This window comes from Zootermopsis nevadensis, unplaced genomic scaffold (assembly GCF_977971745.1).
Source record: "Zootermopsis nevadensis isolate Lab colony 2312 unplaced genomic scaffold, Znev_1.0 Znev_ptg000012l, whole genome shotgun sequence".
NCBI lineage: Eukaryota > Metazoa > Arthropoda > Insecta > Blattodea > Termopsidae > Zootermopsis > Zootermopsis nevadensis.
Genome location: NW_028259144.1, coordinates 15,569,287 through 15,583,515, shown reverse-complemented (window position 1 = coordinate 15,583,515; position 14,229 = coordinate 15,569,287). Strand labels below are relative to the sequence as shown.

General features: G+C 38.7%; 1 protein-coding gene across 7 annotated transcripts in view; it reads right to left on the bottom strand.

Annotated features, from left to right (window-relative positions):
* Sin3A (SIN3 transcription regulator family member A) overlaps nucleotides 1–14,229 on the bottom strand; it is a 55,657-nt gene that overhangs the window by 17,855 nt on the left and 23,573 nt on the right. For all 7 annotated transcript variants that reach the window (XM_087348119.1, XM_087348123.1, XM_022061000.2 and 4 more), the window contains 10 exons: nucleotides 11,480–11,882; nucleotides 9,573–9,797; nucleotides 7,422–7,766; nucleotides 6,049–6,343; nucleotides 4,508–4,722; nucleotides 3,730–3,887; nucleotides 3,264–3,384; nucleotides 2,402–2,545; nucleotides 1,614–1,854; nucleotides 217–482 (listed from right to left, as the gene is read on the bottom strand). In XM_087348119.1, the coding sequence (XP_087204245.1) occupies nucleotides 217–482; nucleotides 1,614–1,854; nucleotides 2,402–2,545; nucleotides 3,264–3,384; nucleotides 3,730–3,887; nucleotides 4,508–4,722; nucleotides 6,049–6,343; nucleotides 7,422–7,766; nucleotides 9,573–9,797; nucleotides 11,480–11,882 (2,413 nt within the window). The remainder of the gene's footprint in view (nucleotides 1–216; nucleotides 483–1,613; nucleotides 1,855–2,401; nucleotides 2,546–3,263; nucleotides 3,385–3,729; nucleotides 3,888–4,507; nucleotides 4,723–6,048; nucleotides 6,344–7,421; nucleotides 7,767–9,572; nucleotides 9,798–11,479; nucleotides 11,883–14,229) is intronic.

The window sequence follows — 14,229 nt, the reverse complement described above, 5'->3', positions numbered from 1 at the left end:
CTAGTGGTTATCACTCCTGCTTCATATGTTGATCCCAAAGCAGTACCTTAAATTAGGCCACAACCACTTCCATAGTCATCCTTCCAATTCATTATTCCCTAACATCCTCTCTTTCGATGCTATATAATCCGAGTCACTGAAAAGCATCATTAAATAAACTATAAATGAATAAATTCCATTACTTCTCTCAGAACAATGACAAATGTCATTACTCACTGGATGTGTGGCAACTGCATGGAGTGGTAGCTTGATGTCCACATCGCCACCCTTGCTCTCTCCATCTGCACCAATCCCTCCCCCAGCATCAGGTTCTTTTTTGACTGCCATGTCACCTTTTCGACCTTTCCCACCACCTACTGCTATTCCTCCAGAAGAATTTCCATTGGCAGGATTACCAGTGGATGCCGTGACAGATGCTGAACCATTTGGATTGTTGTTGCTGGTGGTGGGGCATCCCTCCATGTCAATATCTTCCTTCTCATCTGTAATCAGAACAGATTTGCATTTATATATTTTTCCGTAGCCCTCAGTGGACTAGTGGTTAGCGTGCTAGCCACTGGACCCAAGGTACGTGGGTTCAAACCCAGCCAAGGTCGATCAATTTTTAAGGGTGATAAAAATCCATAGCACAACTTCCTTGAGAGGGGAAGTAAAGCCGGCAGTCCCAAGTCGCAGATTTATGGCATGTGAAAGAATCTTACGAGCATGATACAAGATGTTTCATTAGCAAAATTCAGCAGCCATTTCTCACCCACGTCTCTCCTGATTCTCTACTAGATGGCTCTAGCAAACAAACCAAGATTGAGTAGAAATTGTGCAGAGGCAGTGGGTTTGTGACTCACTACTCAAATTCACCCTACAAGACTAATGACAAGTTGCCTTGAGCAACTGTCCCGAATGGGTCAATAGGCCCTATCCTTGTAGGATATTTTTCCCTAACCCACGCAGCAGACAGTTGTTACACTTCTCAGGGCCACAAGTGATTGGTAAAAACTAAAGATTAAGTCCACTACACACTGCTGCACTGTGTTCATGACAGGTGCTTTTTTATTTTTTACCCAATGCAAAAGACTTCTGGCCACATAGGTACACCTCAAGGTCAGAATTAAGAAATCATTTCACACATATGACTAAAACAATTCATATTAGTGTTCATCAATTACTGTTTAGTATACTAACTGGCTCCAATTCCACAACTGAATTTTCAACCCAGTGCAGTTACTGAGAAATACTATTTAATTATTCCTATAAAAGGAGAGGGAAAAATATTCTAATAAGCAAACATGCAATTACTCTTGGACTAATTTAAAATGTCAGCAATTACGTACATTAATATTTTGGTTTTACTTACAGAAGTGTGAACTTTTTGTAAGCCACAGACAGAAAAATTTCCAAACTAGCCACCAAATTAAAAAAATCATTTGAAGGACCATCTCTGTCACAGGACAGATATCATACTTGAAATGTTGGCTAGTTTCAATCATCTGACACAGCTGATGCCTCAAGATCTTATAAATGGCAGCCACCATGAAAGATTCACATATATCAGATCATTGCCCGGACAAAAATTTTCATACACAAATTAAATGTAATAAGGTAATTTACACACGAACCTTCCTCTTCACGCTCATCCTCACTCAGTTCCTGGCGAGGATGGAAGAATAGATCTGGGACAAACTGACGGAGCAGCTGCTTGATACGTTGCTTATCTTCTTTGTGGATCCCTGTTTGACGCTTTACATGATGGATAAGCAGATTTGCCGCATCGTCAAGTACAGTCTTGTCCTTATAAGGGAGAATTAAATGCGGTCCTGATACTACTTCTCCAGACCCTTCTTCTGCCTGTTCATGTCTCTGAAATACAACAATTATTCCTTCAATGTTTAACCTTCAAATCTCACTGATGCGCTCAAAAAGCAAGCCCACATATCATATTTAGCTGTCCCAATTAGTGATTGTCCTAACTTAGAACATTCTTTGTAAGACCTTTTAAAGATATTCCATGTGTGTTTGGTATGGACAGAAAAATTAAAATCTGGATTTTCACTTCTGTCATCACTAACAAGACACAGTATAGCAGTTTCAATACATTTCCTTCCTTCTTGAATGTACAGTTGAAGTGTCTTGACTTTTGATGAAGCCCACTGGCAAAGAAAACTTAAAATATACCCCCATAATGAAAACGTTAACTTTCACCAACAGATTACACTTCAACTTCAAACAATGCCAATATGAAGCCATCATTCCTTTAAGAGAAGTTATCAATTAAGAATTGGACTGTATATAACCAATTCCAGAAAAATTACATATTGACAGAATGAAGAGAACTACAGATCCATCTGCATGACTAATATCTACTATAAATGCAAGAGCATATTTGAAACAAAATGCAGGAACTCACCTCATCATACAATGTTTCTATTTCATTGAAGAGAGACTTGGAACGGAGAGCCTTCACATCATTCTGCTTGAAGTTGATGCCCTGGTGGTCAAGGGACTTGAGATAGTATTTCTCATTCTGCTCCCGCCATATCTTGTTAAAACCCTATGGTATGCAAAAAATACTTGGCATAACTGGGTTTTACACCTACATAACACAAGAAAGCTCTTTGTGCTTAAATATGAGTATATGAATGGATAGTTCTATGAACTGTTTTGTATAAGCAAAAACACCCTGTGGGCAGTCCATTTCTGCATATGTATCTACCCATCACATCTTTCAGCTAGAGACGTTGTGCAGCCACCTACCAATGTCACAAACTATAATTCCAACCATACGATGACATTATACATCATTTGTCATGTAAGCTATCTGTTCAATCATCAAACAATGACAAACACTAATGGTGCAATCCATCAGCAGTTCTATGAACAGTATGCCTCATTCCATCTATATCAGTTATGAACTACGTAAATTATCAGTACTGTCATCTTTTAAAGATCATATAAACAATTCAAGCAGTACTATATTTGTGACTTGGTTACAAAACATGAACCAATTTGCCGTCATAGAATGTAATCTGTTGACGTGTTTGAATTACTGAGCACACCTAATAATTATTCCATTTCAATGGATATGTATCAGTAATACAAATTAAGATATGTGAATATATGAAAATGGTAATAATAGCAAAGGGGATGGTTGCTTTTAGCAGTAAATGCTATACTTAAGATAATGTTAAATAGTGTGTACATGGAAAGTGGAAAAAGAATGCCCTTCAAATTAGTGTATTCCAAAGAGCATCCCTTTCAAATTTTGTTACCTTCTGTGCCTCCCTCCACTCCTCCTCCTTGGCTTTGAGCCTCCTCAACACAACAGGAACAGCTACAACTGGATTCTTCTTCAATCCATCAATGATATCCTGTGCTTTATCGCCATATATCCTGCAAGAAGCCATTGATAAGAAGACCTTAGTCACATTTGGAAGCTCAAAACACAACATGCTGGCTAATCATTCAAACTTACTTTCAACCAAGATGTTATACTACACAACCTAGGAAGTTTAAAAAATGAATCTTTCAGCATATGGTTGTTCTGAGCAAATCATGTGGGCTGAATCTTTATAGAGAGTAATTGAAAAGTCACACAACCCATTCTGGACACATTCTATTTGTCATACCTTGAAATCAGAAAACAAAAACAATGTTATATTAAGTATTAGGAATATTCACCACATTCAGTGAAGCATACATCCACTCTTTTCCTCATGTTTGATGCAACATGCATACCTGCGTAATGCCCGTTGGTGGATGGTTGGTGAACATCCACCCAAACAGTCATCAAGACGAAACTTTGCCACTTCTTCAGGAGACAACCTTGAGAGTTTCTTCTGCACTCCCTCTAGGACACGAATTGTGGCTGCGTTAGTCTCTATAACCACGTCCAACTGCAATGATAAAAATAAGCAATACAAAACCAATTACTTTTAAAAATTACTTGTTAATATTGTAAAGATCAAATTGTAAATAGTTCTTGCAGACTTTAAGCAAACATTTTACATTTAAAGTCTACCAAACATATGAAATGTCACTGTCTAAATGTTCATTTCAAAATTTTAATGCAAGCAACTTATTGAACTTTAATACCACTTCACATTAATTGTAAATATGGTCAGAGGAGAGGGCAATGCCCATTCTACATTTATAGGCTTCAACAAAGATTAATACTAAGACATCTTTATAAAATCCAACTACAAAATAAAAATTTCTGTCCACACAAGGTCCAAACTTAAATTCTTAACATTTTATAAATACTCTCAAATTTAAAAAAAGGAAATTGTAAAATTTAAAACATCAGGCTATTATTCATTATGGTGAAGCATAGTACCAACAGGTAAAAGCAATTTTAAAATCAAAAACATCATGTGGCATGAACTGGATAGAGGAATAAACAAGTGTACTCCAAGAAATACATTATACTGTAAATTCCTTCCTCACTTTTAAACGGAAAAGAAGTTCCTCATATAAAGGGAGGCCAATGTAAGTGATTCACAGAAAATATACACACCTCAAACCTCTCATCCTCACAGCGGTAAATGTATTCCTCATACTGAGTTTTTCGGGAAGTTACAAAGGTGGAATCTTCTGACCAGGTAGGGAATGAGACCCATGTGTCATTGAGGACCTCTTTGCAAAGGGTGGTGCGCCCTGAGCACTTCGGCTGGACATAACTCTTCGGTAATGCACAGTAACTTGCACCTAACCTCTTGCATGTTGTGTAGTCTGCAACAACAATTCTTTTACACAGTGACACACAACAACATACTATAAATATACATAATACAAATGTCCTTGGTAATGATGATGCATGAACAACTACTCTGCACTCTTTCACAAAACATGCCTCTACCTCATTGACAATATTGTTGCCCTCGGTGGACTAGTGGTTAGCATGCTTGCCATTGGACCCAAGGTTCGCGGGTTCAAGCCCGGCCAAGGTCGATTGATTTTAAAGGGTGATAAAAATCCGTAGCAAAACTTCCTTTCAAGGGGGAAGTAAAGCTAGCAGTCCCATGTTGTAGATTTACGGCATGTAAAAGAACCTTACAAACATGATACGAGATGTTTAGTCAGCAAAATTTCAGTGGCCATTTCTCACCCAAGTCTCCTAATTCACTGCTAGATGGCAGTCGAATCAGGTTTGAGCTATTACTCTCACTAACACTGGAACACCCATTGGACGTTGCTGGACACGGAAATAAAAAATAAAATTCCAAAACTTGCTTGTGGTGCCAGAAGAATCACATAGCAAGTGTTAACATACTTTAAATAACACTTCAAGAGAACTATAGTCCTTCGGTAGGGTAGGGGATGAACAATATTTTCACTATACTGAAACACTGACATTCATTAGAAGACTTCACTATACAGGAAAGTCTTGGTTTACGAACGAGTTCCGTTCCAAGACGTTCGTTATGTGTATCTTGCATTCCTGAGCTTTTATGATATGTATCGTATATGTTAGCAGCCATTTTAAAGCATTAAATCTATGTACTAAACATTGCAACCAAGTGACAATTCTATTATATTATAATAGGGGGAATCACAGATTTATTTCCCACAAGAAAACATTCTACGTGGCATGGCATGTAAACCAATGTTTTCTTACTGGCTAGATTAGTTTTATTAACCAAGAACAGTATAATTATCATATAATAATTTTCTGATAATTATTCTAATAAATACATTTTTTAAAAGTTTATTTAATTAAATCTTACAATTATGTTCACTATACATTTGGCATTTCGTTTTATAATGAACTCTATCTACTGGCGACTTTAAGAAATTTTGAATGTATTGTGATGTTCATTATAGCGAATGTTCATAAATCTAACGTTCATAAACCGAGAGTTGCCTGTGTTTATATATCGCTTTAAACATGAAGCTATAATTTGGAGAAACAGTACTATGACCAAGATATCAATAAAAGCTCATTTAACATCTGCATCCAACTGCTGAAAAATGTTACCAATCACCAACAATGTGTACATTTTTGAACTAATACTCTCATTACCATTTAATAATACTCTCTTCTTGAGGAACACTTACCAATCTCCATGGCAAGATCACCCACAGGTCTGTCCTGCCTAGCCATATTGTTAGAAATGGCTTCCACTCCAGTTGCTCCAGGGCCTTGAGGGCCAGCAACAGATGTTGCTGCTCCCCCACTGCCTTCATTGTGTCCCAGGAAATCCTTGAACCAGCGAAACAGTTCAGGAAACTTTCCTAGGAATGGAGTGACGAGCTGCACTAGTTCTGACTTGGAGACAATTTCTTGATTGAAGAGCACTAGGCACCGCAGGAAGTTCTCATATACATCTTGATTCTTTAGTGCTTTCCGTGCCTGAGACAGATTAAAGACCAAATTTCCAAAATATGCCATTCTGGGACACAAAAACAGTCTTATAAAATTGTAGTAAAAATGTAATCCACAGAACACAGTGATAAGATCCCATGCCTGGTCCTCACCAGTCACCATAAATATACTACACAAAAAATTATTTTAGACAGACAGACAGGTGCTCTAAGACTACATAATCTAAACCTGAATATAGAAGTTCCATTCTTCTGAAATCTTTGCTTTCGAAAACAGGATGTTTTTCATGCTCAGAGGATTACATTTCCAATGCCTTCTCTTCAGCGAAATCTATATATCAGTAGCCAGAATATCATTTGGCGATCATACAGGCTGTAGTGTAAATCAAGATGACCCAAAACATGTAAAATATTTCACTAGTTCCTTTTCAGTGTCCTTTGAATAAGTTTGTGGCGTCGGCAGTTTATTTCACATTCTTTCAAGGAAGGAAAGTTACGTATGCCATGTACCAAAGCCAGCTACAGTAACACTCATATTATTTTTATTAGGTTTTTGAGGCCAGTGTTTAATGCATAAACGTGTAGTTTGCCAACAAAATGAACACTTGGCAAACAGTGGAACTAGCAAGTAAAAAGTAACTGTGACAATAATATCAAAAGTCTACCAACATAAGAAACTTATCAGGATAATGCACAACAGAAATGACTTTAATGTGTAACTTTGGGTTTTGGGGAACTACCTGTGGCATGCACTGGGGTGGCCAAACTTTCTATCGAGCTGCTGCAGCCTCCACCCCTCCCATCAATGGGTAATATCCTGCTCTCCTCTACTCAAGCCATCACCTCACTTACTTCCCACTGCCAGAGTTATATAAAGGGTTCCATTTTATTTCCAAAGCCATTCACCATAAAAGTGGTGACTCCAAAGTTTTCCCAAGAGTATGCCACTGTTACCGAGAAGCCAAGGTTGTTTACTTTCTTTGTTTGATTTTATATACAATTACACATTTTATTCTGAGCAATCCTTCAAGATTTTTTGAGATAATGCAATCAGAACACAAATTACTTAATTTATAACAGTGGAAACACTTTTCTTCAAAGCTTACCTTATCGAAGAAGGCATAATCAGTAAGGCTGCCATATTTGCCAGCCTCTGCAAGAGAGACATCCCTCAAGGATGCCATCTTGTGCTTCTTGGTGGGTGGACCATGTGTTGCAGGGGCTGAGGTGGAGAAGGAGGGTGAGCGTTTCACCTGGCCACTACCACTATGACCTGAGTGACTGAATTTTCCAAGTCCGCCACGGTCTGACAGTCCGCTTGACAGAGCTCCTCCTCCACTCTCGTGTCGACTACCAGCTCCACTGCTACACGAGTTGTTGTAGCCAGGTTTCAGACCACTGGAAGGCTTCTTTGCAATGGACGAGTGATCATTGCTGGTACCCTTGTTGCTCTGCAAACAGTAAACAAAAAGTGTTCGACATTGTAACAGTGTTTCTTAAACTGTGTTCAGCAAAATCCCACACTCAAGGGTCATTAAATAAAATACTGTCTAATGGAACACTCAGTTTACAATGCCTTTCCTGTCACAATTTTCGCCAACTTCATAAACTACTTCATTATTCCTTTATAAGATACAGTATACTGCTTTATGAAAACTGAATTATATCACAGGGTAGACAGCTTTGTGTGCATTCCTAATGCACCAAATCACTGCTTGCTTTTAGTATGAACACCATGGTACTGTGGTGACAATAATTAAAATTACTACTGAATAACACTTCTTCCAAGCTGTTGGCCTTGTTCATTGAGACACTAGGACCGTGGGTTCAAATCCCTCTTGAGGCATGGATATTTGTCTGCATCTTTGTGTAATGTCCTGTGTACAGGTAGAGGCCTTGCGATGGGCTGATCACTCGTCCAAGGAGTATTACCAAAATGTCTAAAGAGATCAAGTAACCTCCCACATGGGAGGAAGCCAAGGCCCACCAAACGGACTGTAAAGCCACAGGATGGATGGAAGGAACACTTCTTCCAATATATTTTTCCAGTCTGTGGCCAGCTTTCATAAGATAGTAATGCAAGCACAGTGCTGCAGACTATTTATCAATGTTAGTGAAAATATCTAAGTATTGCTGAATGTGTAACATTTTTATTTCCTTTGAGCCCATTGCAGTAAGTCAAAATAAGCTTAATGCAGAATATCACATGATGACACAGCTTTCCAAAACTGAAGCTAACGCTGTTGTGGCAAGCAAGCAAATCCACCCTTCACATTAGGTACTACAACACAAGCACAAAATGTTTCCTACAAGTGGTGAATCCGCGGCCGCCTCGCTCCCCTGACCTGTCCGTATGTGACTCTTTTTTGTGGGGTTACCTCAAATCAAAGGTCTACAGAAACAAACCACGCAACATCCAGGAACTGAAAGATTCCATTCACCAGGAAATCGCTACTGTGGGGGAAGAAATGTTGGGAAGAGCAATGCAGAATTTCGAGGAGAGGCTGCAAGAGTGTGTACAGAAGGAAGGGTGTCACTTGACGGACGTTATTTTTCGGAAGTAATTCAAAAGTTCAACAAAAACTGCATTTTAAAACCTTTCTTTTTGTGTAATTAAAAATTTTTTTGACTTGAAAATCAACTGAGTTATTGTTATTTGAAAAACATGCATTTCCTCTGCCGCACCCTTAAAAACCCTTATATTTGATCTTATATTTCCTGTTATCATAACAGCTGATTATGAAAATACATTGCATTAGCTTTGGTTGTACTATTACAGATTTCTTACTCTTATCTGAAATTAACAGTTATCTCAAATTCCATTACATTTTTGTTGAAATCTTTTGTGTCAGCTCTTAAGTTGATAGCTTTCTTCACACATGTAGCAACAATAAATTTCATACATTTAGTAAGAACTGCAGATGAGCATAATACATAAATCCGCAGCTTTTCACAGACAACAGAATGTTATATCCCTGATTTTAGACTCAAAATTTTGAATATTATTTATTTATATGAGGACAAATATGGTAATTACTGTATCTAACGCAACAGAAACAAACACTTATATAGTGACAAGGAAATCTTCGTCTGTCACATAATTCAGTGCTGAGACATCATTCCTGCACAAAACCTAAGAAAAGAAAAAAACTCATTCTCCCAAAGCAGAGAGAAAGTTTACAATATGCAGGGCTACTGTAAAAATTTATTTAATAGCAAAGGGGAAACAAGAAATATCATGCAATGCAGTGACTCACAAGTGCTGCTTGATGGCTGGTTGCATCTGGCAGGAACTGTCCAAACTCTGCAAGTAAATCCTCCTGGTTCTCAAACAGCTTGGCAACCTGGGAGTACACTTCTGCTTCTGTTAGATGTTTTCCTGGAGTGCTTAAACCCTCCTTCAAGTTGCGTTGCTCTTTTTGATATGTATGCAGGATTTCGAGGAAACGCTTGTACTTATCAGGCTGACCCTGGAAACGGTTCTGTAACAAATTACAGTAATCTTATTAAATTAACCAGTACAAGATAAAACCATGATGGTAAGTAAATAATCATAAGAAGTCTTCCTTCACTGACTACTAATTACTAGTTGCAAAAGTTGTGGAAAAACTTTCAGTAAGTAAATGTGCAATCCAGAAGTCTGATAAGAACAGATTTAATCTCAACTGAATAATACGGGACTTAAAGCATACAACAGCACATTTCAGGAAATTAAAAGTAAGTACACCAACAAGACTTAGGACTGAATATCAGAACTTTAAAGAAAGCCTTGGGACAGAATATCAAAATTTCAGTGAAGTCTCAGGTACAGGTTACGACAGTAAAACCACAATTTGACAAATAATTCCCTAAATTACGAATCAAATTAGGCATGCAAAATAGCAGTTGATACAAAATCAATAAAAATCAACCTCAACAGAAATAATGTGTATAAGAAATTTACCTCAGACAATTTGACAATGTCCAACAAAGTACTGGTACAACTGGAGAATGTGTTACAGACCTACATATTGCTTTGGTACTTCCAGGAAAATCCTGTGTATGAACTAAACTCACAAGGGCTGTGCTTGTAAACATTCGTCTGACACTTATTCAGAATGGTTTAAAACAAAGGAATTTCTTTTGGTGCTTTACAACTTTGCTTTAGAATACATAATTGGAAAAGCTTCTGAGAATCAAATGGAATACCACTGGACTATGTTAATAGTTTTGTCACGCAAAACACAAAATACCAAATAATAGAATACATGCCCTTTTGGAAGGCTGGTGGTCTATAATAAAGGAGAAACAAATACAGCATGATTTAGAAGTAACACAGCCCATTCCTTGCATCTTCTATTTGTCAACAAATAAGTTCAATTGAAATCAGACAAAAAATATTAATAATAAGTTTTGGAATTGTCCACCACATTCAGCAATGCTTGCATTTACTCTTTTCATCATGTTTGATGCAGCCGAGTGAAGAGATGCTGTGTCATGGAAACAGTTATGTAGACAAGATGATGATGGATTGTAACAGAATTGGGAAATGTATCTCTAAACTTATTCTCACAAATTAAGTAAGATGCCATGTACTGTTAGATAATAAACATTGCAATGCACTTGTGAAAAATATATCCTTGCACTGTTTGTAAAAACTGTGAAGACAACTGACCAGACTGGTCGAAGCAGGTTACACAATAAGACATGACGCATGGGATTTTGCACAGTCACAGCGATAATTTATGTTTATTAATCCAACTCAATTGAAACCATCAATAAATACTGCAATATGCAACATAACTCTTCAATCAACCTGTTTATGTCCTTGTATCATCACATGAATATAAGTGAAAAATACGTAGCTGCAAACAAATAAAAATTAATGGAATGGGACTACACTGCACCATATGATCAATGAGGACAAAGGATTTTATGAACAGATAGCCTGGAGTAAAGAAACCAAGGCATATAGGTAAGAGAATATAATGAAGATGAATATTTGTTATACTGTGAAGGTATAGATTGGATTCAAATGACTCTGGATTGGACCCTATGGAAAACTTGTAAACACAATCATAAACCTTCATATTTTATAAAAGCACGACATTTGTTGACAAGCAGACACTATTGACCATTCAAGAACTTGAGCTGTGGATGCTTGCATTTATCTCAGACAGCTCACCTTGATTTTATTGACATAGTTAATGGCATGGTTAAACTCCACTGGCTGGCTCTGAGGTGTGGGGTGGATAGCACCACCTGCACCAGACTCTGCATGACTCAAAGCCTGTGACACAGCCTGGTGTGCTGCCTGGGTCTGGGACAGCACTTGTGTAACAGGACCATGGCTATGGTGACTGTGCCCGTGGTGGTTATTGTTGTGATGGATGGTTGAATTGTTGGGTGTGGGTGGATACCCATGGTGCTGCTGCTGCTGCTGCTGCTGCCCGCCTGAGACTGCTGACAAAGATCCAGCTCCAGATCCTGAGGATGGAGATGTCCCAGACGAGACTGAGGACACCACATGATGAGAGGAGCCTGTTGAGCCTGTCAGGCTTGAACCTGAGAGATGGCTTGAAGAACCACTGAAAGTAAAGATCAAAATATTTTAAAACCATGGATCCAACAATGTGAAAAGCAACTTTAACTCTGCTGCCTGCCTACCTGTTAGCAAGTTTATGTTAGGAATCTATAGGGTGCGGCAGAGGAAACGCATGTTTTTCGAATGGCTAGTACTCGGCTAGGAGGAGGGTGGGGGATTTCCGCTCCTTGCTAGTAGACAGCTTAGATGATGCAGTTTCATTAGCCATGGCACCGTGGACCCGCAAGCATCGGGTGTTTGTCGTTGAAAATTATTTCAAAAATGGTGAATCCGTAATTGCCATTCAGCGCCTTTTCCGTAAACAGTTCAATGTGGAGCGCCGTGGAAACATCCCTGATCGTAACATGATACTCAGGTGGGTTGATGCGTTTAGGACAACAGGGTCTGTGATGAAGAGGAAACCACCTGGCCTTCCTGTGTCTGTGCGTAACCCTGAGAACGTTGAGAGAGTGAGATCGGCAGTTCTCAGAAGACCGAGGCGTTCTGCTCGGTGCCAAGCTTTAGCTTTGCGGATGTCAGATCGGTCTGTACGTCGCATCCTACACAAACACTTACAGTTTCATCCGTACAAGATAATGATAGTGCAAAAGCTGCTCCAAGGAGATTTCGCGCAACGAAGAGAATTTTCTGAAACAATGCTCGGCATTCTTAATGAAGATACGGTAATAATGATGAGTGACGAAGCACATTTCCAGTTAGATGGGACTGTGAACAAACAAAGCTGTAGGTACTGGGCGGCGGAGAACCCGTGACAGCTACACCAAAAACCTCTCCACAGCACAAAAGTAACAGTGTGGTGCGGCATTGCAAAATTTGGGATCATTGGCCCTCATTTTTTTCAAGAGGGGGATACCTCAGTTACAGTGACTTCGGCACGCTATGTCGAAATGCTCAACAATTTCCTGCTTCCAGAACTGCGCAGACGAAGGGTCAATATGCAGAAAATGTGGTTCCAACAGGATGGTGCCACGGCACACATGGCGAGTGCATCGATGCAGGTGGTTCGTGGCATGTTTCCCCAACACGTCATCTCCCGTTTTGGTGATATCCCTTGGCCGCCTCGCTCCCCTGACCTGTCCGTATGGGACTACTTTTTGTGGGGTTACCTCAAATCAAAAGTCTACAGAAACAAACCACGCAACATCCAGGAACTGAAAGATTCCATTCGCCAGGAAATCGCTACTGTGGGGGAAGAAATGTTGGGAAGAGTAATGCAGAATTTCGAGGAGAGGCTGAAAGAGTGTGTACAGAAGTAAGGGCGTCACTTGACGGACGTTATTTTTCGAAAGTAATTCAAAAGTTTTCGACAAAAACTGCATTTTAAAACCTTTCTTTTTGTGTAATTAAAATTTTTTTAACTTGAAAATCAACTGAGTTATTGTTATTTGAAAAACATGCGTCTTCTCTGCCGCACCCTATATAATAAACAATGATTAAAATAAGCCCTCAGTCATAACAGCAATCTGAGATGTCATGAAAAACTTATAACATGTGAACCAAAATTGGGGCATTACATTCATAACTCAATACAATATTATTTATCCCAACACTAATCAATATCCCTCCACATAACCCAACATCTTTAAATACATAGACATGAGCTACGTATTTCAATGTATTAACAAAATCTGTCTCATACAAGGAAAAACTGATATAAGTGAACTTCATATTCACCACAAGAAATCATCAAAATATACTTTGTAGCACACTGCATCTCATCCACATCCGCACTAAACATGTGTGTTGAAAGAGAGCAGGAAGCAATACTCTTGCACTACGGCTCACTTGCTGGACTGAATAATATGAGTCCGCAAGCTATATAGAAGTGCTCAGAAAAGGAGTGGAGAGAGTAAAACAAGGGTTGCAACTTGCAGTTCAGATATCAAGCAACATACAATGCAACCTTCTTGCATGGAATTTATAATATGCTTGTTCTGATGGGTATCCGTAATATCTGAATATGGCAAAATCAGACACTTATGAAGCCCTCCTGATTTCTAATTCAATTACAGTACAACAGCAGAATTAAAAACATTAATGCTGGTAGGACAATAGACTTTTTTGAAGTGGTTACTACAGACATGACAGTACTGAAGTTCACTAATCTCAACATCTTTAACACATTACCTGAACCAAGAAGTTAAAGATTTTCTAATACATACATGACCTCCTGCACTCTAAACCAACCAACAAGCACACTATTCGCTGTAAGGTTTGAACTCCTACCCACAGTTAACTGTTTTCCAACAAGTTACACCCATACTCTGCCCACAATTTTCTGTGCACATGTACACAAGCAACAATAAACATCAAACTTGCCTGACAGAAGC